The 26,070-nt window shown below is 42.6% G+C and overlaps 1 protein-coding gene and 1 long non-coding RNA gene across 3 annotated transcripts in view; both read left to right on the top strand.

Annotated features, from left to right (window-relative positions):
* The window catches only part of LOC139551044 (receptor-interacting serine/threonine-protein kinase 2-like), a 32,983-nt gene extending 15,434 nt beyond the window's left edge, over window positions 1-17,549 (top strand). The window contains exons 9-11 of one of the 2 annotated variants that reach the window (XM_071362395.1): window positions 4,326-4,416; window positions 4,659-4,865; window positions 13,453-17,549. In XM_071362395.1, coding sequence (XP_071218496.1) covers window positions 4,326-4,416; window positions 4,659-4,865; window positions 13,453-13,889 — 735 coding nt within the window. In that variant the 3' untranslated portion in view covers window positions 13,890-17,549. Of the gene's footprint in view, window positions 1-4,325; window positions 4,417-4,658; window positions 4,866-7,568; window positions 8,027-13,452 lie in introns of those variants that run through there. The other variant, XM_071362396.1, reaches the window with a different exon arrangement.
* A 5,949-nt stretch (window positions 17,550-23,498) lies between these two features.
* LOC139551041 (uncharacterized) lies at window positions 23,499-24,522 on the top strand. Its single transcript, XR_011670186.1, has 2 exons — window positions 23,499-23,565; window positions 24,022-24,522. It is a non-coding gene; the product is annotated as an uncharacterized lncRNA (long non-coding RNA).
* Window positions 24,523-26,070: the final 1,548 nt, after the last annotated feature.

Below are 26,070 nucleotides of genomic sequence, written 5' to 3'. Positions count from 1 at the left end.
TGTGCAAGGAGGTGCACTGCCAGAGCCCTGCAAAATGACCTCCAGCAGGCCACAAATGTGCATGTGTCTGCTCAAACGGTCAGAAACAGACTCCATGAGGGTGGTATGAGGGCCCGACGTCCACAGGTGGGGGTTGTGCTTACAGCCCAGCACCGTGCAGGACGTTTGGCATTTGCCAGAGAACACCAAGATTGGCAAATTCGCCACTGGCGCCCTGTGCTCTTCACAGATGAAAGCAGGTTCACACTGAGCACATGAGCACATGTGACAGACGTGACAGAGTCGGGAGACGCCGTGGAGAACGTTCTGCTGCCTGCAACATCCTCCAGCATGACCGGTTTGGCGGTGGGTCAGTCATGGTGTGGGGTGGCATTTCTTTGTGGGGCCGCACAGCCCTCCATGTGCTCGCCAGAGGTAGCCTGACTGCCATTAGGTACCGAGATGAGATCCTCAGACCCCTTGTGAGACCATATGCTGACACATGCACATTTGTGGCCTGCTGGAGGTCATTTTGCAGGGCTCTGGCAGTGCACCTCCTTGCACAAAGGCGGAGGTAGCGGTCCTGCTGCTGGGTTGTTGCCCTCCTACGGCCTCCTCCACGTCTCCTGATGTACTGGCATGTCTCCTGGTAGCGCCTCCATGCTCTGGACACTACGCTGACAGACACAGCAAACCTTTTTGCCACAGCTCGCATTGATGTGCCATCCTGGATGAACTGCACTACCTGAGCCACTTGTGTGGGTTGTAGACTCTGTCTCATGCTACCACTGGAGTGAGAGCACCGCCAGCATTCAAAAGTGACCAAAACATCAGCCAGGAAGCATAGGAACTGAGAAGTGGTCTGTGGTCACCACCTGCAGAATCACTCCTTTTTTGGGGGTGTCTTGCTATTTGCCTATAATTTCCACCTTTTGTCTATTCCATTTGCACAACAGCATGTGAAATTTATTGTCAATCAGTGTTGCTTCCTAAGTGGACAGTTTGATTTCATAGAAGTGTGATTGACTTGGAGTTACATTGTGTTGTTTAAGTGTTCCCTTTATTTTTTTGAGCAGTGTAGTTTATAATGTACTTCACAGCAGCGCTCAACTCAGACAGCTGCATGTAGCGTACTCTAGCTGCTGGATAAGTAATTCAAAGCCTCTACTTTATCACTCAGGATATATCTTTCCAGTGCTACTATTTAACATTGTTAAAAGAACATCAGACAACACCATAGTAGAATAGTTTACCTAGTCAGCTTGAGGTTGTGTGTTTTATGCGAGATAAATATTCCTCTCGAGGTGCGTTCAAGTTGTGAGAGCCATAGGAGGGAAACGTATTCTGAAAGCTGTCATGAAGGCAAAGGGTGGCTACTTTTTGAAGAATCTCAAATATAAAATATATTTTGATTTGTTTAACACTTTTTTGGTTACTACATGATTCCATATGTGTTACAATGTAGAAAATAGTAAAAATAAACGGGTACTGTGTATATTATACTGAACAAAAATATTAAACGCAACAATTTAAACGATTTTACAGAGTTTACATTTTATATTAGGAAATCAGTCAATTTAATTAAATTCATATGGCCCTAATCTATGAATTTCACATGGCTGGGCAGGGGTGTTGGTTCCGTGTGGCTCAGTTGGTAGAGCATGGCACTTGCAACAACAGGGTTGTGGGTTTGATTCCCACACGGGACCAGTATGAAAATGTAGGCACTCGCTACTGTACATCGCTCTGGATATGGGCATCTTGTAAATGACAAAAATAAAAAAATATATGTAATTGAAGCCATGAGTGGTCCTTGGAGGGCATGAGTGGCCTTTTATTGTCCCTAGCACAATGTGCACCTGTGTAATGATCATGGCGTTTAATCAGCTTCTTGATTTGCCACACCTGTCAGGTGGATGGATTATCTTGGCAAAGGAGAAATGCTCACTAATAGGGATGTGAAATACATTTCTGCACAAAATTTGAGAGAAAGAAGCTAATTTTAGCAAATGTATACAAATATAAAATCTGAAATACCTTATTTACATAAGTATTCAGAACCTTTGCTATGAGACTCGAAATTGAGTTCAGGTGCATCTTGTGGTAAATTCAATTGATTGAACATGATTTGGAAAGACACACACCTGTCTATATGAGGTCCCACAGTTGACAGTGCATGTCAGAGCAAAAGCCAAGGCATGAGATCAAAGGAATTGTCCGTAGAGCTCAGAGAGAGGGTTGTGTCGAGGCACAGATCTGGTGAAGGGTTCCAAAAAATGTCTTCAGCATTGAAGGTTCCCAAGAACACAGTGGCCTCCATCATTCTAAAAAGGAAGAAGTTTGGAACCACCAAGACTCTTCCTAGAGCTGGCCACCCGGCCAAACTGAGCAATCACGGGAGCAGGGCCTTGGTCAGGGAGGTGACCAAGAACCCGATGGTCACTCTGACAGAGCTCCAGAGTTCCTCTGTGGAGATGGGAGAACCTTCCAGAAAGACAACCATCTCTGCAGATCCCACCAATCAGGCATTTATGGTAGAGTGGCCAGACGGAAGCCACTCTTCAGTAAAAGGCACATGACTGCCCGCTTGGTGTTTGCCAAAAGGCACCTAAAGACTCTCAGACCAAGATTCTCTGGTCTGATGAAACCAAGCCTGAATGCCAAGCGTCACGCCTGGAGGAAACATGGCATCATCCCTAAACCATGGTGGTGACAGCATCATGCTGTCACCACCAAGCTCCTGACAGAGCTTGAGAGGATCTGCAGAGAAGAATGGGAGAAACTCCCCGAATACAGGTGTGCCAAGGTTGTAGTGTCATACCCAAGAAGAGTCGAGGCTGTAATCGCTGCCAACGGTGCTTCAACAAAGTACTGAGTAAAGCGTCTGAATACTTATGTAAATGTGATATTTCCATTTTTAATACATTTGCACAAAAAAAACAATTTCATCCATTTTAGAATAAGGCTGTAATGTAACAAAATGTACTAAATGGCACTAAATCAAACTTTCAATGCACTTCAAATTAAGTTTGATTTGATTTATTCATATTCTTCAACTTCATTTTTTTGATGGAAATGTGAATCCAACATATTAATAACTTGCAGATAAAATGTGAAATCAACCAACATCCTTCATATACAAGACAATATCAAAAGATAAAAGTGTATTATAAATATAATGAATTTGGCATCCTATTTATAAGGCTAATAGTAACTACTTCTAAACTTCCAAAGATCCAGTCAACCATGGATGAATGACAGTATACCTAGCTACTCAATAAAATGATGGTGTCCTTTGTTGGACAAATCCGATGTCAATGTAGCCTACATAAACCCAAACTCACTCTGAATTTACATACAGCTTGTGTAAGAAAAGTGTGTTACTTTCAACTATTCAATGTTATTTAGGTAGAATACGCAAATGAATATGGAAGCTGATCAATGTCAGAATGTGTTGACATGATAACTGAAACATACACAGCTTGTTTGTTACCAAAGCTAAGCAGGTTTTTATAGAGGTAGGCATCTGGATGGTACACTCCTGGATGGTAGACCAATTCTAACTTAAGTGCATTACCCCTCTTAACAGTAGGAGTCACTGTTCAGGCAGGAGTCGTTGGACTGTGCCTTCTTATATTTCAATATACGTCTTTATTTAGGTTGATGGCATGACGTTGAAACAATGACATTGATTTCAACATTCCATTGCACTATCAACATTGAAACAAGGCCAAATAGCATGTCTAAATCGAATCTTAAATTCAACATAATTTCAACCAATAATACAAGCATTTGGAACACCTGCTCTTTCCATGACATAGATTGACAAGGTGAATCCAGGTGAAACCTATGATTCCTTATTGATATCACTTGTTAAATCCACTTCAATCAGTGTAGATGAAGGGGTGGAGACAGGATAAAATAATAATTTTTAAGCCTTGAGACAATTCAGAAATGGATTGTGTATGTGTGCCATTCAGAGGGTGAATAGGCAAGACAAAATATTTAAGTGCCTTTGAACGGGACATGGTAGTAGGTGCCAGACGCACCGGTTTGAGTGTGTCAAGAACTACAACGCTGCTGGTTTTTCATGCTCAACAGTTTTCCGTGTGTATCAAGAATGGTCCACCATCAAAAGGACATCCAGACAACTTGACACAACTGTGAGCATTTGAGTCAACTTGGGCCAGCATCCCTATGGAACGCTTTCAACACCTTGTAGAGTCAATGCCAAAACGAATTGAGGCTGTTCTGAGGGCAAAAGGGGGAACAACTCAATATTAGGAAGGTGTAGTAGATTGGAGCGGTAACCAGATTTTCATACCGTCCTTCTCTCACTGCCATAGGGAAGCTCTGGCTCTGGGTCTTGCTCCTCCCAGGACACGGACATCTTCCGACCGAGCTCCCTCACTAGCACCAATGCCCCACCTTTTAAAGGTAAGCCTACCTCCTTTCCTGTACTGTGATTGACAGCTGCAAATGACTGCTGAAGAGTTTCCTGAGTACTAGTCTGTTGCTGCGTTGTATACTCTTCTCTTTTGAAAAGACTTTGAATAGATACATCTTTCCTCAAGTTAATGAGGAGAATATCCTCCTCTTCTTCCCTGGAGGAGCCTCCTCTGATTGACACCCATCTCATCTCCCATTCCCCCCCAACCCCTCCTTCTCATCCCTCCTAGAAGTATCCCCCACGTCGTTCATGTTCCACAACCTGGAGCCCCTCAGAAAGCAGACCCCAGAGGACAACAACCTCAACGACTACCCCCAGAGTGCCAGGCCCCTGAATAACCTCAATATTCCCCTCAAACCAGGCCTGCCTGAGACGGAGTGTGTGACGCACCTGGACAACCTCACCCTGAAGTCACAGCCATACCAACCACAGCCAGGTAATAGAAGTTCACAACCAAATTACAACATGACTAACATTACACCCTCCTAGTCTCACTACCTACAGTGCCTTCAGAAAGTATTCATATCCCTTGAGTTATTCACCGTTTTGTTGTGTTACAGCCTGAGTCCAAAGTGGATTAAATAGATTTAAATAGATTTAATCCACAATACCCCATAATGACAACGTGAAAACAACATGTCTTTCAACATTTATTGAAACTAAAATACTGATATCTCGCTAACATAAGTATTCACACCTCTGAGTCAATACTTTGTAGAAAATCTTAATCAAAGATTTACCTTTTTTTGTTGCAGACACATTTTGTAGATGTTATTGCGGGTGTAGCGAAATGCTTGTGTTTCTAGCTCCAACAGTACAGTAATATCTAACAATTCAGAACAACACACACATCTAAAAGTAGAAGACTGGAATTAAGAAATACACTGAACAAAAATATAAAAACAACATGTAAAGTGTTGGTCCCATGTTTCATGAGCTGAAATAAAAAATCTACGCACAAAAAGCTTATTTCTTTCAAATGTTGTGCACATATTTGTTTATATCCCTATTAGTGAGCATTTCCATCCACTTGACAGGTGTGACATATCAAGAAGCTGATTAAATCGCATGATCATTACACAGGTGCACCTTGTGCTAGGGACAATAAAATTACAATTTAATTTGTGTAGTTTCGTCACACAACACAATGCCACAGATGTCTCAAGTTTTGAGGGAGCGTGCAATTGGCATGCAGGAATTGGCATAACTGCAGGAATGTCCACCAGAGCTGTTTCCAGAGAATAGAATTTTCTGCCTCCAACGTCATTTTAGAGAATTTGGCAGTACTTCCTACCGGCCTCACAACCACAGACCACATGTAACCATGCCAGCCCAGGACCTCCACATCCGGCTTCTTCACCTGTGGGATCATCTGAGGAGGGTGGGTGGGTGCTGAGGAGAATTTCTGTCTGTAATAAAAGCCTTTTGTGAAGAAAATAATTCTGATTGGCTGGGAGGGCATAGGCCCACCCACTAGGGAGCCAGGCCCACCCATGGCTGCACCCCTTCACAGTCACGTAAAATCCATAGAATAGAGCCTAATGCATTTATTTCAATTGACTGATTTCCTTCTATGAAGTGTAACTCAGTAAAATATTAGAAATTGTTGCATGTTGCGTTTATATTTTTGTTCAGTATATATGTATGTAAACTCATCAAAAAAAGAAACGTCCTCTGTCAACTGCGTTTATTTTCAGCAAACTTTACATCTGTAAATATTTGTATGAACATAACAAGATTCAACAACTGAGACATAAACTAAACAAGTTCCACAGACATGTGACTAACAGAAATGTTATAATGTGTCCCTGAACAAAGGGGGGGGGGTCAAAATCAAAAGTAACAGTCAGTATCTGGTGTGGCCACCAGCTGCATTAAGTACTGCAGTGCATCTCCTCCTCATGGACTGTACCAGATTTGCCAGTTCTTGCTGTGAGATGTTACCCCACTCTTCCACCAAGGCACCTGCAAGTTCCCGGACATTTCTGGGGGGAATGGCCCTAGCCCTCACCCTCCGATCCAACGGGTCCCAGACGTGCTCAATGGGATTGAGATCCGGGCTCTTTGCTGGCCATGGCCACATTTCTTGCAGGAAATCACGCACAGAACGAGCAGTATGGCTGGTGGCATTGTCATGCTGGAGGGTGATGTCAGGATGAGCCTGCAGGAAGGGTACCACATGAGGAAGGAGGATGTCTTCCCTGTAATGTACAGCGTTGAGATTGCCTGCAATGACAACAAGCTCAGTCCGATGATGCTGTGACACACCGCCCCAGACCATGACGGACCCTCCACCTCCAAATCGATCCTGCTCCAGAGTACAGGCCTCGGTGTAACGCTCATTCCTTCGACGATAAACGCGAATCCGACCATCACCCCTGGTGAGACAAATCTGTGAATCGTCAGTGAAGAGCTCTTTTTGTCAGTACTGTCTGGTCCAGCAACTGTGGGTTTGTGCCCATAGGCGAGGTTGTTGCCGGTGATGTCTGGTGAGGACCTGCCTTACAACAGGCCTACAAGCCCTCAGTCCAGCCTCTCTCAGCCTATTGCGGACAGTCTGAGCACTGCTGGAGGGATTGGGCGCTCCTGGTGTAACTCGGGCAGTTGTTGTTGCCCTCCTGTACCTGTCCCGCAGGTGTGACGTTCGGCCGTACCGATCCTGTGCAGATGTTGTTAGACGTGGTCTGCCACTGCGAGGACGATCAGCTATCCATCTTGTCTCCCTGTAGCACTGTCTTAGGCGTCTCACAGTACGGACATTGCAATTTATTGCCCTGGCCACATCTGCAGTCCTCATTCCTCCTTACAGCATGCCTAAAGCACGTTCACGCAGATGAGCAGTGACCCTGGGCATCTTTCTTTTGGTGTTTTTCAGAGTCAGTAGAAAGGCCTCTTTAGTGTCTTAAGTTTTCATAACTGTGACCTTAATTGCCTACCGTCTATAAGCTGTTAGCTGTTAGTGAAACAGTGTTTCTACCCTTTACAATGAAGATCTGTGAAGTTATTTGTATTTTTACAAATTATCTTTGAAAGACAGGGTCCTGAAAAAGGGCTGTTTCTTTTTTTGATGAATTTATGTACAGTGCATTCAGAAATGTTTCAGACCCCTTGAGTTTTTCCACGTTTTGTTACGTTACAGCCTTATTCTGTATGTGGCCCAGTCAAAACTGTTCGCTGCTCTGGGACCCCAATGGTGGAACAAACTCCCTCACGACGCCAGGTCAGCGGAGTCAATCACCACCTTCCGGAGACACCTGAAACCCCACCTCTTTAAGGAATACCTAGGATAGGATAAAGTAATCCTTCTAACCCCCCCCCTCCCCCTTAAAAGAGTTAGATGCACTATTGTAAAGTGGTTGTTCCACTGGATATCATAAGGTGAATGCACCAATTTGTAAGTCGCTCTGGATAAGAGCGTCTGCTAAATGACTTAAATGTAAATGTAAATGTATTCTAAAATGGATTAAATCAATCTGCACACGATACCCCAAAATGACAAAGCAAAAAAAATGAAATTTTTGCAAATGTATTAAAAATAAATAACTGAAATATCACATTTACATAAGTATTCTGACCCTTTAATCAGTACTTTGTTAAAACACCTTTGGCAGCAATTACAGCCTCAAATCATGTGACGCTACAAGCTTGATACACCTGTATTTGGGGAGTTTCTCCCATTTCTTCTATGCAGATCCTCTCAAGCTCTGTCAGGTTGGATGGGGAGTGTCACTGCAAAGCTATTTCCAGGTCACTCCAGGTATGTTAGATTGGGTTCAAGTCCGGGCTCTGTCTGGACCGCTCAAGAACATTGAGACTTGTCCAGAAGCCACTCCTGCATTGACTTGGCTATGTGCTTAGGGTTGTGGTCCTGTTGGAAGGTGAACCTTCAACCCAGTCTGAGGTCCTGAGCGCTCTGGGAAAGGTTTTCATCAAGGATTTCTCTGTACTTTGCTCCGTTCATCTTTCCCTCGATCATGACTAGTCTCCAAGTCCCTACCGTGACCATTGGGTTCTTGGTCACCTCCCTGACCAAGGCCCTTTTCCCCAGATTGCTCAGTTTGGCCGACCAACCAGATCTAGGAAGACTCTTGGTGGTTCCAAACTTCTTCCATTTCAGAATGATGGAGGTTCTTGGGGACCTTAAATGCTGCACACATTTTTTGGTATCCTTCCCCAGATCTGTGCCTTGACACAATCCTGTCTCTGAGCTTTAAAGACAATTTCTTCAACCTCATGGCTCGATTTTTGCTCTTACAGGCAATGTCAACTGTGGGACCTTTTTATATAGACAGGTGTGTGCCTTTCCATAACATGTCCAATCAATTGAATTTACCACAGGTGGACTCCAATCAAGTTGTAGAAACATCTCAAGAATGATCAATGGAAACAGGATCCACCTGAGCTCAATTTTGAGTCTCATCGCAAAGGATCTGAATACTTATGTAAATCAGGTATTTCTGTACATTATACATTTGCAAAAAAAATATGTTTTTTTGCTTTGTCATTATGGGGTATTGTGTGTAGATTGAGGGGGGGGGAAATATGTAATCAATTTTAGAATACTTTCCGAATGCACTTGTATGTATGTATGTATGTATGTATGTATGTATGTATGTATGTATGTACAGTTGAAGTCGGAAGTTTACATACACTTAGGTTGGAGTCATTAAAACTTGTTTTCTAACCACAAATTTCTTGTTAACAAACTATAGTTTTGGCAAGTCGTTCAGGACATCTACTTTGTGAATGACACAAGTAATTTTTCCAACAATTGTTTACAGACAGATTATTTCACTTATAATTCACTGTACCACAATTCCAGTTGGTCAGAAGTTTACATACACTAAGTTGACTGTGCCTTTAAAAAGCTTGGAAAATTCCAGAAAATTATGTCATGGCTTTAGAAGCTTCTAATAGGCTAATTTACATAATTTTAGTCAATTGGAGGTGTACCTGTGGATGTATTTCAAGGCCTACCTTCAAACTCAGTGCCTCTTTGCTTGACATCATGGGGAAATCAGCCAAGACCTCAGAAAAATAATTGTAGACCACCACATGTTTGGTTCATGCTTGAGAGCAATTTACAAACGCCTGAAGGTACCACATTCATCTGTACAAACAATCGTACGCAAGTATAAACACCATTGGACCACGCAGCCATCATACCGCTCAGAAAGGAGACGCGTTCTGTCTCCTAGAGATGAACATACTTTGGTGCGAAAGGTGCAAATCAATCCCAGAACAACAGCAAAGGACCTTGTGAAGATGCTGGAGGAAACCGGTACAAAAGTATCTATATCCACAGTAAAACAAGTCCTATATCGACATAACCTGAAAGGCCGCTCAGCCAGGAAGAAGCCACTGCTCCAAAACCCGCCATAAAATAGCCAGACTACGGTTTGCAACTGCACATGGGGGCAAAGATCGTACTTTTTGGAGTAATGTCCTCTGGTCTGATGAAACAAAAATAGAACTGTTTGGCCATGATGACCATCGTTCTGTTTGGAAGAAAAAGGGTGAGGCTTGCAAGCCGAAGAACACCATCCCAACCGTGAAGCAAGAGGTGGCAGCATCATGTTGTGGGGGTGCTTTGCTGCAGGAGGGACTGGTGCACTTCACAAAATAGATGGCATCATGAGACAGGAAAATGATGTGCATATATTGAAGCAACATCTCAATACATCAGTCAGGAAGTTAAAGCTTGGTCGCAAATGGGTCTTCCAAATGGACAATGACCCCAAGCATACTTCCAAAGTTGTGGCAAAATGGCCACGTATTGGAGTGGCCATCACAAAGCCCTGACCTCGGTCCTATAGAAAATGTGTGGGCAGAACTGAAAAAGCATGTGCGAGCAAGGATGCCAACAAACCTGACTCAGTTACACCAGCTCTGTCCGGAGGAATGGGCCAAAATTCACCGAACTTATTGTGGGAAGCTCATGGAAGGCTACCTGAAACGTTTGACCCAAGTTAAACAATTTAAAGGCAATGCTACCAAATACTAATTGAGTGTATGTATGTAAACTTCTGACCCACTGGGAATGTGATGAAAGAAATAAAAGCTGAAATAAATAATTCTCTACTATTATTCTGACATTTCACATTCTTAAAATAAAGTGGTGATCCTAACTGACCTAAGACAGGAAATTTTTACAAAGATTAAATGTCAGGAATTGTGAAAAATTGAGTTTAAATGTATTTGGCTAAGGTGTATGTAAACTTCCGACTTCAACATGTGTGTATGTGAATGATATATAAAACATTTAAATATGAGTAAATAATGAAATATCACATTTACTTAAGTCAACTTTCCAATTTGCATTGACTAGAATACAGTATATACATGTGAAATTAGTAAAACAGTATGTAAACATTATTAAAGTAACCAGTGTACCATTATTAAAGTGGCCAGTGATTTCATGTCTATATACATAGAGCAGCAGCCTCTAAGGTGCAGGGTTGAGTAACCGGGTGATAGACGGCCAGTGACAGTGACTAAGTTCAGGACAGGGAACTGGGTAGAGGCTGGCAAGTGATGGCTTTTTAACAGTCTGATGGCCTTGAGATAGAAGCTGTTTATCAGTCTCTCTGTCCCAGCGTTGATGCACTTGTATTGACCTCGCCTTCTGGATGGTAGCGGGGTGAACAGGCCATGGCTCGGGTGGTTAATGTCCTTGATGATCTTTTTGGCCTTCCTGTGACATTGGCCTTCCTGTGCTGTAGATGTCCTGGAGGGCAGGCAGTGTGCCCCCAGTGATTTGTTGGGCAGACTGCACCACCCTCTGGTGAGCCCTGCAGTTGCGGGTTGTGCAGTTGCTGTATCAGGCGGTGATACAGCCCAACAGGATGCTCTCAATGATGCAGCTGTAAAGGTTTGTGAGGGTCTTAGAGGCCAAGCCCAAAAGAATTCTGCCTCCTGAGATTGAAGTGGCGCTATTCCGCCTTTTCACCACATTCTGTTTGGGTGGACCATTTCAGATTGTCAGTGATGTGTACGCAGAGGAACTTGAAGCTTTTCACCTTCTCTACTGCGGCCCTGTCGATGTGGATAGGGGCGTGCTCCCTCTGCTGTCTCCTGAAGTCCATGATCAGTTCCTTCATTTTGTTGATGTTGAGGGAGAGGTTATTTTCTCCCTCAACAGGGCCCTCACCCTCTCCCTGTAGGCTGTCTTGTCATTGTTGGTAATCAGGCCTACTACTGTTGTGTCGTCTGCAAACTTGATGATTGAGTTGGAGGCCTGTGTGGTCATGCAGTCATGGGTGAACAGAGAGTACAGGAGGGGGCTGAGCACGCACCCTTGTGGGGCCCGTGTGTTGAGAATCAGAATCAGTGGAGAATCAGTGGAGGTGTTGTTTCTTACCTTCACCACCTAGGGGTGGCCCGTCAGGAAGTCCAGGACCCAGTTGCACAGGGTGGGATTTAGCACCTTTGGCAGCGATTACAGCTGTGAATTTTTCTGGGTAAGTCTCTAAGCGCTTTCCACACCTGGATTGTGCAACATTTACCCATTATTCTTCAAGCTCTGATAAATTGGTTGATGATCATTGCCAAACAACCATTTTCAGTTCTTGCCGTAGATTTAATTCAAACCTGTAACTCGGCCACTCAGGAACATTCACTGTCTACTTGGTAATCAACGACAGTGTAGATTTGGCCTTGTGTTTTAGGTTATTGTCCTGATGAAAGGTGAATTAATCTTCCAGTGTCTGGTGGAAAGCAGACTGAACCAGGTTTTCCTCAGGATTTTGCCTGTGTTTTGCTCCATTTAATTTATTTTTGTTATCCTGAAAAAAATCCCCAGTCCTTAACGATTACAAGGATACCCATAACATGATGCAGCCATCACTGTGCTTGAAAATGTATATGGAGAGTGGTACTCAGTAATGTGTTGTATTGGATTTGCCCCAAACATAGCACTTTAAATTCAGGACAAAAATAAAATTGCTTTGCCACTTTTTGCAGTATTACATTAGTGCCTTGTTGCAAACAGGATGCATGTTTTGGAATATTTGTATTCTGTACAGGCTTCCTTTTCACTCTGTCAATTAGGTTAGAACTGTGAAGTAAATACAATGTTGCTGATCCATTCTCCAATCACAGCCATTAAACTGTAACTGTCTTCAAATCACCATTGGCTTCATGGTGAAATCACTGAGCGATTTCCCTCCTGGCAACTGAGTTAGGAAGGACGCCTGAATCTTTGTAGTGACTCCGTGTATTGATACACCATCCAAAGTGTAATTAATAACTTCACCATGATCAAAGGGATATTCAGTGTCTGCTTTGTTATTTTTTTACCCCTCTACCAATAGGTGCCCTACTTTGAGAGGCATTGGAAAACTTTCCTGGTCTTTGTGGTTGAATCTGTGCTTGAAATTCACTACTCAACTGAGGGACCTTACAGATAATTGTGTGTGAGGAACAGAGATTGGGTAGTCATTCAAGTCATGTTAATAACTATTACTGAACACGAGTGAGTTCATGCAACTTATTATGTGATTTGTTAAGCACATTAGGCTCCCGAGTGGCACAGCAGTTTAAGGCACTGCATCTCAGTGCTAGACGCGTCACTACAGACCCTGGTTCGATCCATGGTTAGATCCCGGGCTGTATCCCAACCGGCTGTGATCGGGAGTTCCATAGGGCGGCGCACAATTGGCCCAACGTTGTCCGGGTTAGGGAAGGGTTCGGTCGGGTTAGGCTGTCATTGTAAAATAAGAATTTGTTCTTAATTTAACTGACTTGCCTAGTAAAATAAAGGTTACATTTTTAAAAAGCTAATGTTTACTCCAGAACGAATTTATGCATGCCATAACAAAGGGATTGAATACTTATTGACTCAAGAAATTTAAGCATTTCATTTGTTTTGTAAAAATGTAAAACGAAATTCCAATTTGACATTATGGGGTATTGTGTGTAGATCTGTGACACTAAATTGTCGAATAAGTCTTGGTGTGAATACTTTCTTTAGGCACTGTATATTACCTCTCATCTAATACCTACTTTGCTCCCACCTTCCCCAGGTTTCACCTTGCCATCGAACCCCCTCGGCCCCAGACTGGGCCCCATGGCATGCTGGATCGCGGCACGGCGCGAGGAAATAGTCTCCAAGATGACGGAGGCCTGCCTGAACCAGAGCCTGGACGCCCTGCTTGCGTGCTCTCTCCTGATGCGTGAGGACTACGAGCTGGTGGTGAACCGGGCCACGCACACTGCCAAGGTCCGCCAGCTCCTTGATACCTGCCACCGTCACAGCGAGGACTTCTGCTGCGTGGTGGTCCGCAAACTCAAGGACAACAAGCAACTGGGCCTGCAGCCATACGCCCCAGAGCTCAGCTCCCTTGTGGCCGCGCCAAACACCAGCGCACCCCCACTCTCGGTCTCCTACAACAACCCAAGGAATTACCAGGACAGAACTAGTCCAGAGAAGACCAGAGACCAGGAAGACTATAAACTGTAAAAGACTTAGCTCATTGAGCTACTGTAGGTGGTGGAAAAATACCCTACTGTCTTTTAGTCCTGGGTCATTTTCATTGGGTAACAAATGGAAGAAAAACTAACTTAAATGGGAATGGACACCCTGAATGTTTTCCTTTGCACAATCTTTTTGAAACTTTTTGCTACAGTGTGCCCTAATGAATATGACCCTGGGTTTTGACTGTGAACTTTGACCTTAGTGGGGGATGGTAAAGCCCAGCTGTGTCTCACATCGTTCATGATGGTACCTACTTTCCTGCCCACTCATACAGAGCAATACTGTATGTTGCTACTGTTCATCAAACTGTTGAGCAAAAAACGACCTTTTGAAAAACAAAACCATACCATCTTCACAAAAATTCCCGTTCTCTAAAAAGCAGAGGATGGGTTGGGATTAACAATCAAAATCCCTTAGTATTTAATCCAGGCTTTGAATAATTTATATTATGGATTGTATGTCTTTTGTCTGGTAAATAATTTGGTTCTCTCAAAACATTCCCTTTGTTCGGAGTGATTGGGGTACAGGCCCTGAGTTTGAGTTCTGCTTCTATGCATCTTTCTGTTCTTTCCCCTCTGCACTGTTTTATCCAGAGAAATATATCCAGACAGACTGTAACATCATACTCACCTACAGTATGGCTCTGCTTTTACTCTTATTTTGAGTGGACAGTTTAGACTCATCTGTAGCTCTCCAGGTCCGATAAGATACTCGACTGGAGTTCTGCCGTGTTGAGGTTACTGTAGTCTCACAACTGGATCAACCCCCATTCCCTTTTGTTTGTCAAAAAAATTGCACTTATGTCATTGTATTTTGGATATTTCTTTACCACTGCCTTTCAAAGCCATTTTTTTTATTTCTCTTATAGACTGTGCACTTTCTGTTCATAGGAGCTTTAGTTGACATAGGATGGGCCAAAGCTGTTGAGGCCTTATCATTTATATAATATGTACATCCCCATACCATTTATTTAGAATGTAGTCAGTGGATTAATCCTTGACCTTTTGTCTTTACACGTTTACATATGGGGACAGACGAATGACACTGAAGGAGGAAAATAAGATAAGGTAGTTAATGTAGATCAGAATTTACCAGGCAATTTACAGGTAACTGCCAAAATAAAGGAAACTCTTTAGTAAATGAGAGATACAAAGGATATTGAAAGCAGGTGCTTCCGCACAGGTGTGGTTCCTGAGTTAATTAAGCAATTGACATCCCATCATGCTTAGGGAAATGTAAAAAAAAAAAAAATGTGCAGTTGTCCATTATTTTTGGCTACCACGGCTAGATGATGGCTCAGTGACTTTGAAGGGACTACTCCATAGCACAGTGACTTTTAAAGAGGGGTCTCAAAGGAGCACAGGGGTTTTAAAGTGTGTGTGTGTTTTGAATATTTATGGTAGATTCTGGAGTGGCGCCTGAGACGGTGTTTTCCACCATCAACAACGCACCCTATTATGGAATTTCTCATGGAAGAATGGTGTCGCATCCCTCCAATAGAGTTCCAGACACTTGTAGAATCTATGCCAATTCGGATTGGAGCTGATCTGGCAGCTCGCAGTGGCCCGATGCCCTATTAAGACACTTTGTTGGTGTTTCCTTTATTTTGGTAGATCTATCTGTATCTATTTTGGTACTCTCCTTGGCTCTGATGGTCTATATTATGGGCTGTTTTTGTATGCATGTTTCTTCTATAAAGGAGGTCATGGCCCATAGCTTGTTACAGTGTCTGTTTGCGATACATGTTTTGGTACCAACGAGTGAATGGCTAGAGCAGGCTTGCCAATTGCTATGCAAAATATAAACTCAGCAAAAAAAGAAATGTCCCTTTTTCAGGACCCTGTCTTTCAAATATAATTCGTAAGGGCAATAAATTGCAATGTGCATACTGTGAGAGGCCTAAGACAGCGCTACAGGGAGACAGGATGGACAGCTGATTGTCCTTGCAGTGGCAGAGCACGTGTTACAACACCTGCACAGGATTGGTACATCCGAACATCACACCTGCGGGACAGGTACAAGATGGCAACAACATCTGCCCGAGTTACACCAGGAACGCACAATCCCTCCATCAGTGCTCAGACTGATCGCAATAGTCTGAGAGAGGCTGGACTGAGGGCTTGAAGGCCTGTTGTAAGGCAGGTCCTCACCAGACATCACCGGCAACGTCGCCTATGGGCACAAACCCACCGTCGCTGGACCAGACAGAACTGGCAAAAAGTGCTCTTCACTGACGAGTCGCGGTTTTGTCTCACCAGGGGTGGTGGTCAGATTCGGGTTTATTGTCGAAGGAATGAGCGTTACACCGAGGCCTGTACTCTGTAGCGGAATCGATTCAGAGGTGGTGGGTCCATCATGGTCTGGGGCGGTGTGTCACAGCATCATCGGACTGAGCTTGTTGTCATTGCAGGCAATCTCAACACTGTGCATTACAGGGAAGACATCCTCCTCCCTCATGTGGTACCCTTCCTGCAGGCTCATCCTGACATGACCCTCCAGCATGACAATGCCACCAGCCATACTGCTCGTTCTGTGCGTAATTTCCTGCAAGACAGGAATGTCAGTTCTGCCATGGCCAGCGAAGAGCCCGGATCTTAATCCCGTTGAGCACGTCTGGGACCTGTTGGATCGGAGGGTGAGGACTAGGGCCATTCCCCCCAGAAATGTCCGGGAACTTGCAGGTGCCTTGGTGTAAGAGTGGGGTAACCTCTCACAGCAAGAACTGGCAAATCTGGTGCAGTCCATGAGTAGGAGATGCACTGCAGTACTTAATGCAGCTGGTGGCCACACCGGATACTGACTGTTACTTTTGATTTTGACCCCCCCCCCCCTTTGTTCAGGGACACATTTATTCCAATTCTGTTAGTCACATGTCTTTGGAATTTGTTCAGTTTATGTCTCAGTTGTTGAATCTTGTTATGTTCATACAAATATTTACACATGTTAAGTTTGCTGAAAATAAACGCAGTTGACAGTGAGAGGACATTTATTTTTTTGCTGAGTTTAGTAACATTTCTTACAACAGGAACTAACTAACCCTTAGAGCTGGGTTGGTTATCCTGCACTTCGACAAAAACATTCAGCCTCTGATTGTGTGTCTGGAGCTAAAGGGGAGTCAGTCAGGCCTGCCCAAGGCCCAGGGTTCCTGTCTGGAAGTTGCTTTCCACTGCACCTACAGGCCTAGGATTATTAGTTTAGTTGAAGTTGAGCCCAAAAACACAATTCCCATAGATGGGTTAGCTGACAACATAACAAACGATGCACACGCTGCAATGGAGCAGAAGTCCAGATAGCTACTAACAATGACAAGAAATTGCCATGTGGGGAATTGTAAATGACTCATTTCAGCTAGTTTCATATTGTTCTTGATACCATGTCTTGTTTTAACTGATTTTATGTCAATGCTAATATGGATACAATTAGCTAGCTAACCAACAACTGTAACAATCTGAGACAACAAGTGCTCATTGTGCAAATGTATTTATGTTTTTAATAAACATTGGAGACGAAATACAGTTTACATGTTGTCAACAATCTAAGCCAACCACGTCTGTTTTGCCCCATAGTTGTGCACGCATTGGTTTTGTTGCTAAACCACCAACCCATCTATAGACGGCCTCATAGATAAGTCAAATTTGAACATTTCCAATAATACATCACCTTTGTACACAAAAGATCCATTAAATTATTCACGGAAGTGTCTTAAAGGCTGATAAAAAAATAAATAATTGCACTCAGCCAGAGATATGTTTTTATATTAATCCACTATCTGTCGTGTTTCTGGATGACGTCATCGCTGCTTGCACTGCTCCAGTGAGCACTGAGTGCAGGTGTAATCAGCTCTCTAGAACGATGGCAACAACTATGAAACAGTGTACACGAATGTGAGAAGATTACATTGAAAACAACGGTTGACCATCTTGGACGCTGTCACCAATTCATATATAGCTCAGTGGGGCTGCCCCCTGTTCAGGGATTAATCATGGCTGCCCTCCTTCCAGTGCTTTAAGCCAGGGGAGGGGAATTGTTACAGTAGGAACAGGTCACAGAGGAAGAGGTAACTGACCCACACTGAAGGGAATATGGTGTGTATATGTTTGTCTAAAATGGGCCAAAGGAAATTGTTTTGTAGGAAACTTCATGAATTGCATGGACTTCATGTTTCATATTCAGTGATCCATCCTCAGTTGTCTGCACAAGACAGGTCTCAAGTAGCAAAGGGAGTTTCCTGGCACACATGACTGGGAATTTAAGTATACTGTAGCTTTTATACTAATGGAATATATACTGTATATACCGTAACAGTGATTACACTGTAAAGTCACAGTCTAATGTAACTATCTGCTCTAGGTAGTCATTTATAGCCTTGAGGCTGTCGTCGAAGGGGCCAACTACACTGAACAAAAATATAAATGCAACATGCAACAATTTCAAAGATTTTATTCAGTTACAGTTCATTTAAGGAAATCAGTCAATTAAATGAATTAGGCCCTAAATCAATGGATTTCACATGACTGGGAATACAGATATGCATCTATTGGTCACAGATAAGTAGGGGCGTGGATCAGAAAACACGTCAGTATCTGGTGTGACCTCCATTTGCCTCATGCAGCACGACACAACTCCTTTTCATAGAGTTGATCAGGCTGATGATTGTGGCCTTTGGAATGTTGTCTGGAACTGGAACACGCTATCATACACCTCGATCCAGAGCATTCCAAACATGCTCAATGGGTGACATGTCTGGTGAGTATGCAGGCCATGGAAGAACTGGGACATTTTCAGCTTCCAGGAATTGTGTACAGTTCCTTGCGACATAGGGCCGTGCATTATCATGCTGAAACGAGGTGATGGCGGCAGATGAATGGCACGACAATGGGCCTGAGGCTCTCGTCACGGTATCTCTGTGCATTCAAATTGCCATCGATAAAATTCAATTGTGTTTGTTGACTGGAGCTTATGCCTGCCCATACCATAAACCCACTGCCAACATGGGGCACTCTGTTCACGACATTGACATCAGCAAACCGCTCACCAACACGATGCCATACACACCATCTGCCCAGTACATTTGAAATCGGGATTCATCCATGAAGAGCACACTTCTCCAGTGTGCCAGTGGACATCGAAGGTGAGCATTTGCCCACTAAAGTTGGTTAGGACCCCGAACTGCAGTCAAGACCCTGGTGAGAATAACGAGCATGCAGATGAGCTTCCCTGAGACGGTTTCTGACAATTTGTGCAGAAGTTCTTCAGTTGTCCGGGTGGCTGGTCTCAGACGATCCTGCAGGTAAAGAAGCTGGATGAGGATGTCCTGAGCTGGCATTGTTACACATCGTCTACGGTTGGAGGAGGCTTATGTTAACATTAAAATCTCTGGCAATATCTCTGGTGGACATTTCTGCAGTCACCATGCCAATTGCGCGCTCCCTCAACTTGAGACAGCTGTGGCATTGTGTTGTGTGAGACAACTGCACATTTTCTTTATATGCCACACCTGTCGGGTGGATGGATTATCTTGGCATAGGAGAAATGCTCACTAACAGGGATGTAAACAAATTTGTGCACAACATTTGAGACAAATAGGCTTTTTGTGCCTATGTGTCACGCCCTGATCTGTTTCACCTGTGCTTATCTCCACCCCCCTCCATGTGTTGCCCATATTCCCTACTTATCCCCTGGGTATTTATACCTGTGTTTTCTGTCTGTTTGTGCCAGTTTGTCTTGTTTGTGCAAGTCAACCAGCGTTAGCTGTCTACAATGCACACTCTCGCCTGTAGAGGCCTCAGCAGGGTCCCTGTTCCATCTGCTTCAACCTCTGCTAAAACATACTCAGAAATGACTAAGTGCCAAAACACACTGTAGTTAAGTTTATCAATTTCCTGACAAAACTATTCATTTCCTGTGGTTATCTCACTCACCAGCCTCTCTTTCTTCCTTAGTTTCTGTTTCTCTCTGTCAGTGATGTGTGCATGCATTGACTCCATATAGGGAACTAATGCAGAGATGTGTTGTTTCTAGAGGCCTTATCATCACTGCACTTCCTTAAATGGGTGCTGAAGGCACTGTGGCTAAGTATAAAGACCTCGGGTCCGTGCCCGACATTTGTGACCCTCCAGAATTGAGGAGCACTGGGTGAGGTTAATCTAAGTGTTCTTACCTATTTTGTATTTGTGCTGTTGTAGATTTAACAAGGCACATTGTTTGCCCCCATGATAAGGGTGCTGTTGTAGATTTAACAAGGCACATTGTTTGCCCCCATGATAAGGGTGCTGTTGTAGATTTAACAAGGCACATTGTTTTCCCCCATGATAAGGGTGCTGTTGTAGATTTAACAAGGCACATTGTTTGCCCCCATGATAAGGGTGCTGTTGTAGATTTAACAAGGCACATTGTTTGCCCCCATGATAAGGGTGCTGTTTGTAAGTTTGTTTTCAGCGTTTGTTGAATTGGAACATGTGCTGTGCCAAAAGTCTGTGGTGTAGGGCGGCAACTGGCGAACCAAAGCCAGCCAGGAGAGAAACTCTTCCACAATACTCTGGACTTTTACTGCCATGTCATTGATACTGTGCCTTATCCAATGTATTATTTTCCACAATTGTTTTCCCACATGATATTTGCACAAAACTCCAGATTTGATCAAATTAGATTGTAATTCGATTTATATTAGCCTTAATATATTGTGGGGCAAAATGTTGTATAACTACAACTCTCATTGGATATGTGTTTCTCATTTTTTATTCCACTATTCTATTTATCTTTAGTCTAACTCTTGCATTGTTCAAAACCATTATTTGTCTGTTATGTTAGAAAAGTGTCTGAAGAAATCATTGTTTTACATGGAATGCCTTCAAGCAGCCATCAACATTGGTGTATTCCTGGACAGCCTTGTTTTCTCCATGTCTATTTATGTACTTTTTTCACATCTACAATCAACAATCTATCAAAGATCCTGCATACATAATATGTATGTACACTCCACTACATATTTATTTGGACAGTATAGCCAATTTTTTTTTTTTTGTCTCTATACGCATTTTGGATTTGAGATAAAATGTTTCATATTCGTACAGAATGTCACCTTTTATTTGAGGGTATTTTCATACATATCTGTTTCATACATATCTGTTTTACCGTTTAGAAATGAAAGCACTTGATGTATCTAGCCCGCCCCATTTGAAGTTTCTATAAGTATTTTTTTTCTGTAAGTATTTGGACAAATTAGTATATTCAAGTTGTCAAAAGTTTAGCATTTGGTCCTGTATTCCTAGCACACAATGACTACATTAAGCTTGTGGCTAAACAAACTTGTTGGATATATTTTCAGTTTGTTTTGGGTGTGTTTCGGTTTATGTTTTGCCCAATGGGAACTGAATTATGAATAATGTATTGTCATTTTGGTGTCACTTTTGTTGTAAGTAAGAATATAATATTTTCTGAACATTTCTACATAAAACAAATTTGCATTGTCATTTCATAAAATGTCCATAATATATCTGGCGTTAGCAGTGGAATGATAGTGTTTCACAGTATTACTTACCTGCCAGTGTTGTGATTGGCTTTGATATTCGCCTATTGATTTATCCTGTCTCAGCGGCATCTGGGAAATCTGCTCTGAGTTTGTGGCTGCGTTATCTAGTGGAAATCGATGAATTCCTGGTTGCTAAAAATCTACACTGTTCGCTCAATTTCAGTTTGTGTAAGAAAACAAGCACTGAATAATGTATCGAATCATTGTACCATCTACATTTCTGTAGATATATTTTCAATAAAACCAATAAATAGCTGTAAAAACGATTTAAATCTGGTGGACCAAAACCGCTGTTTGAAGGTGCTGGTAGCAACCAGGAAATTAAAGAGCGATTTCCACTAGATAACACAGCCACAAAGTCAGAAGAGCTTTCTCTAGTTTAACAGATGCTGCTTTGGTGGGAGAAATCAGTAGGCGAATATCACAGCCCATCAACAACACTGGCGAATAGTAATACCAATACACCATGGGTGTCAAACTCTGGCCCGCGGTTATATTTGGCCCGCGAGACAATACCAAATTACTACTAGAGCTGGCCCGCCGGTATTATACAGCGCATTCACCGCTAATACTACGAATCCCATAATGCTCTGCTGTTGTTTTCGCGCGCCAATCAGGACAGGACCCAGAAACGCCCTCTCCTCTGTGACAGTAGTCATAGAAACATAGACGCTACAACTGTCAGCGCGCTATCCCTTCCCAAAAATGGCGAAAAGAAAGGCAGAAAACAGGAGCTTTCTGGACAAGTGGGAGGCAGAATATCTGTTTACATATGTAAAAGACAAACCTGTTTGTCTTGTTTGTGGAGTCAACGTGGCTGTAAGTAAGGAGTACAACATTAGACGACACTATGAAACGAAACACCATGACAAATACAAGGACCTGGACATGACTCAAAGGAGCCAGAAAGTAGAGGAGATGAAAATAAGTTTGTTTTCTTTGTGCACTTTTTCTTGCTGCAAGGCATGGGCTTGAATGGTTGATTGATTTATTATCATTTTATTTGTAAAATTATTAGCCAGTGGAAAAAGTTTATTTTGGTATTTAAATCAGAAGGCTGCAAATAGAAAAGAGGCATACGATTTTTATTTAAATTTTATTTATTTAATAAATGAATGCCATTGATGTGTTTTTTCATTTGAAATTCGTTTTCATTTGAAATTTAATAGTGCATGTCTCCACTATTAAATTATATATTGTATGGTAATAAGCGATGCTTGTTCCATATTCAATGTTAAAGCAAAACTTGTTTGGGTCCATATTAAAAGGTTCATTTGTTCAATGTTGGCCCGCGACTTTGTTCAGGTTTTACATTTTGGCCCACTGGGTATTTGAGTTCGACACCCCTGCAATACACCAAGATAGACCATAGCTTGTCGTTATCAATGGGAACAAATGAGTCATAGCGAGCAGAACAAGCAAAGAAGTGGGCGGAACAAGCCCGCGCTAGCGATATCCTATTGGTGCGTTCTAGTTATATTTCCGTATTTCCGTTAGTGAACGCCTACTCTGAAGTGCGCGTGTGCAATACATTTCGCCTTTGCACTCCTAAACAGCGCTATTTAAAAAAAACTTTTGCAAAGAGTAAAGTCTACTAAACTTAGTCCGTTCTTTTCATAATAGATTTTAGTTTTCGGAACAGAAAACTATACTGAGATCAAATGTTTAATTGATGAGAATATTTGCAGAATGTCGGCCAAAATCCATCACATTCCATCTTCTCCCACTGCCCGCCAGTGGGCTTCCTCTCACTGCCATATTTGGTAGTGGAAACGCCAACCAGATGCTACACATTTATACATCCAGTGAAATATCTGTCTCATTGTTCTATCTGTGGTAATAATGTCAGGGTTCGTACGGTCATGAAAATCATGGAAAGGTCATGGAATTTTAAATTGGTGTTTTTCAGGCCTGGAAAATTTTGGGGAAATAATCAAATCCCAAAAGTAATGGGGATTTATTTTATTTATTTTAATGTAATTCATTTTGGCACAGTTTTTAAATATTTTGTCAATCAAATAAAAATCTACATACCAGCCAGGATCGGAATGACACTTTAGCCTGTCTGTGTTTGCGCGTACACGAGTGGGCCGTTGGTCAAGGAGAGACAATCGGGTATTGCATCAGCAGGTTGGCCTATATACCCTATAAAATATGATAGAGAACAGACTAATAACTAGGTAGCCAATAAAAAATATATATTGTAACCTCTAGTTATCTGTTTAGCTATTATTAATACGTATTGATGTTTTCGTCTTGTCCCAAAAAACGTACCACCGACACTCGCGAATAAGACGATACAAAGTTGATTCATTTAATAAACGATAACGTTACATACAAAGTTGATTCATTCTTGTTTTTACGAAACGAACGATTCACTTCGAGTTTGAATTAGATGGGATTCGGTTCAGTCAGCCTGCAAACACTTCTAAGGCAGCTAAGATAAACATGACTAAACTAAAAAAATGTGTGCGCTTGCTTCAGCTGAAAAAAAATTATTTCTAGCCAACCAGAGCCATTTGAACTTTGATATACACTGAATGTACAGACATGAATAATTAGTTGCACCCCCTCTTTTGCCCTCAGAACAGCCTCAATTCGTCGGGGCATGGATTTAATGTATCGAAAGCGTTCCACAGGGATGCTGGCCCATGTTGACTTCAATGCTTCCCACAGTTGTGTCAAGTTGGCTGGATGTCCTTTGGGTGGTGGACCATTCTTGATACACATGGGAAACTGTTGAACATGGAAAAACCCAGCTGCGTTGCAGTTCCTGACACAAGCCGGTGCGCCTGGCACCTACTACTGTACCTCGTGCAATGGCACTTAAATCTTTTGTCTTGCCCATTCACCCTCTGAATGGCACACATACACAATCCATGTCTCAATTGTCTCAAGGCTCAAAAATCCTTCTTTAACTTGTCTCCTCCCCTTCATATACACCGATTGAAGTGGATTTAACAAGTGACATCAACAAGGGATCATGGCTTTCACCAGGATTCACCTGGTCAGTCTTTGTCATGGAGCAGGTGTCCTTAATGTTTTGTACACTCTGTGTATTAAATTAGTAAGTTATTTCAAAAGTCATGAAATGTTGTAATGTTGCAATGTTGTACATCAAGGGTGGCCAACCATCCTCCAGGAGAGCCAATGGGTGTGCGGGCTTTTATTCCACATTTTAGAAATGAGCTGCTCAACTGGACCTTGATAAAATCGCTCTGATGTGTTTGAGCCGGGCTTGATCAAAAGCCTTCACACCCATTAGCTTTGCGGGGGGTTAGGTGCCTTGCACAACCACAGGAGATGGTCCATGGGATCAGAGAGCAGCCTCCCAGTGTCAATACCACATTTCACTTACTTCGTTAAACGTACGTAGAGGCGCCGCTAATGGTTGGTCATGGAAATATTGTTAGAAGTCATGGAAAAGTCCTAAAATTCCATCTGTCAAAATGTGTCTGAAACCTGTACTGTGAAACACTATAATTCCGCTGTTAGCGCCAGATCTAGTATATTATGAACATTTTCTGAAATTACAATGCAAAAATTCAAAGAAATTCTATGTGTAGCAACTTTCATATGGATGCATATGGATAAACATGAATCGTCAATAATGCTGAGTGAGAAAGTTACAGAGGAACAAAGACCATAGCCCCCCCCCAAATGCTAACCTTTCACCATTACCAATAACATGGGAGGTTAGCATTTTTTTGGGGGAGGGGGGTATGATCATTGTTCCTCTGTAACTTTCTCACTCATCATTCATGATTATCCAATACATTACTTACTATTCATTTCTATTGGTCACATCATAATCCGCAACACAACCAAAACAAATGCACCCAACAAGTTCCTAGTGTCCTAGGAATATGGGACCAAATAAACTTTTGACTACATTTAAAACACTATAAGTGAATTTGTACAAATACTTATTAGCCCTTAAAATGGGGGGGGACTAGATACACAGAGTGCGTATACTGTATTTCTAAACACTAAAACAGAGTTGGAGTCATTGCAGCTCAAGGTGGCACAACAAGCTGTGTAGTGTTAAGGCAAAAACCAAAACGTGCACCCCTTGGGGTTCCGAGAACCGAGTTTGGGAAACGCTGCCCTATGTAGTCAGTCATACAAGAAAATACAATATCAAGTGTGTCATCTTATAAGACCTTCCATAACCAGCCTATGGTTGTACTGTATGCCTCTTTCCTTCATTACCCCCACCATACTACTGTTCAGACATGGTATCATGACTTCCTGTGTACAGTCAATGTATAATGTTTCCCTTATATTAGAGGCCGTGTTTGTTTGGGACTGCCATGTTGCGAAAACTAAATGGTCGGGGGCCAAACTGTGATAGATTTCATCATTCAAGTCTCGGCCTAGTCTTTACAGTACAGGAATGTGCAGCTACAAAGTAATTCAAGGACACTTGAGTGGGATCAATGATGGGACTTGACTCCACAATAATATCCACGTAAACATTTTGGTTTGGTTTTACTCGGCCCAGTGAACTGCATCCCACGTCTATCTGGACTCCCTCAGGGCAAGAAGAGTGGGGGTGGGCTCTCTTTCGGAGTAGACATTCTCCCGAAATAGCAGGAGAGAGGGCGTCATCGCTGGAAAAACAGCCGTTGCACT

This window comes from Salvelinus alpinus, chromosome 23 (assembly GCF_045679555.1).
Source record: "Salvelinus alpinus chromosome 23, SLU_Salpinus.1, whole genome shotgun sequence".
Classification (NCBI taxonomy): Eukaryota; Metazoa; Chordata; class Actinopteri; order Salmoniformes; family Salmonidae; genus Salvelinus; species Salvelinus alpinus.
Note: the sequence above shows the minus strand (reverse complement) of the source record. Positions and strands in the feature narration are given on the sequence as shown.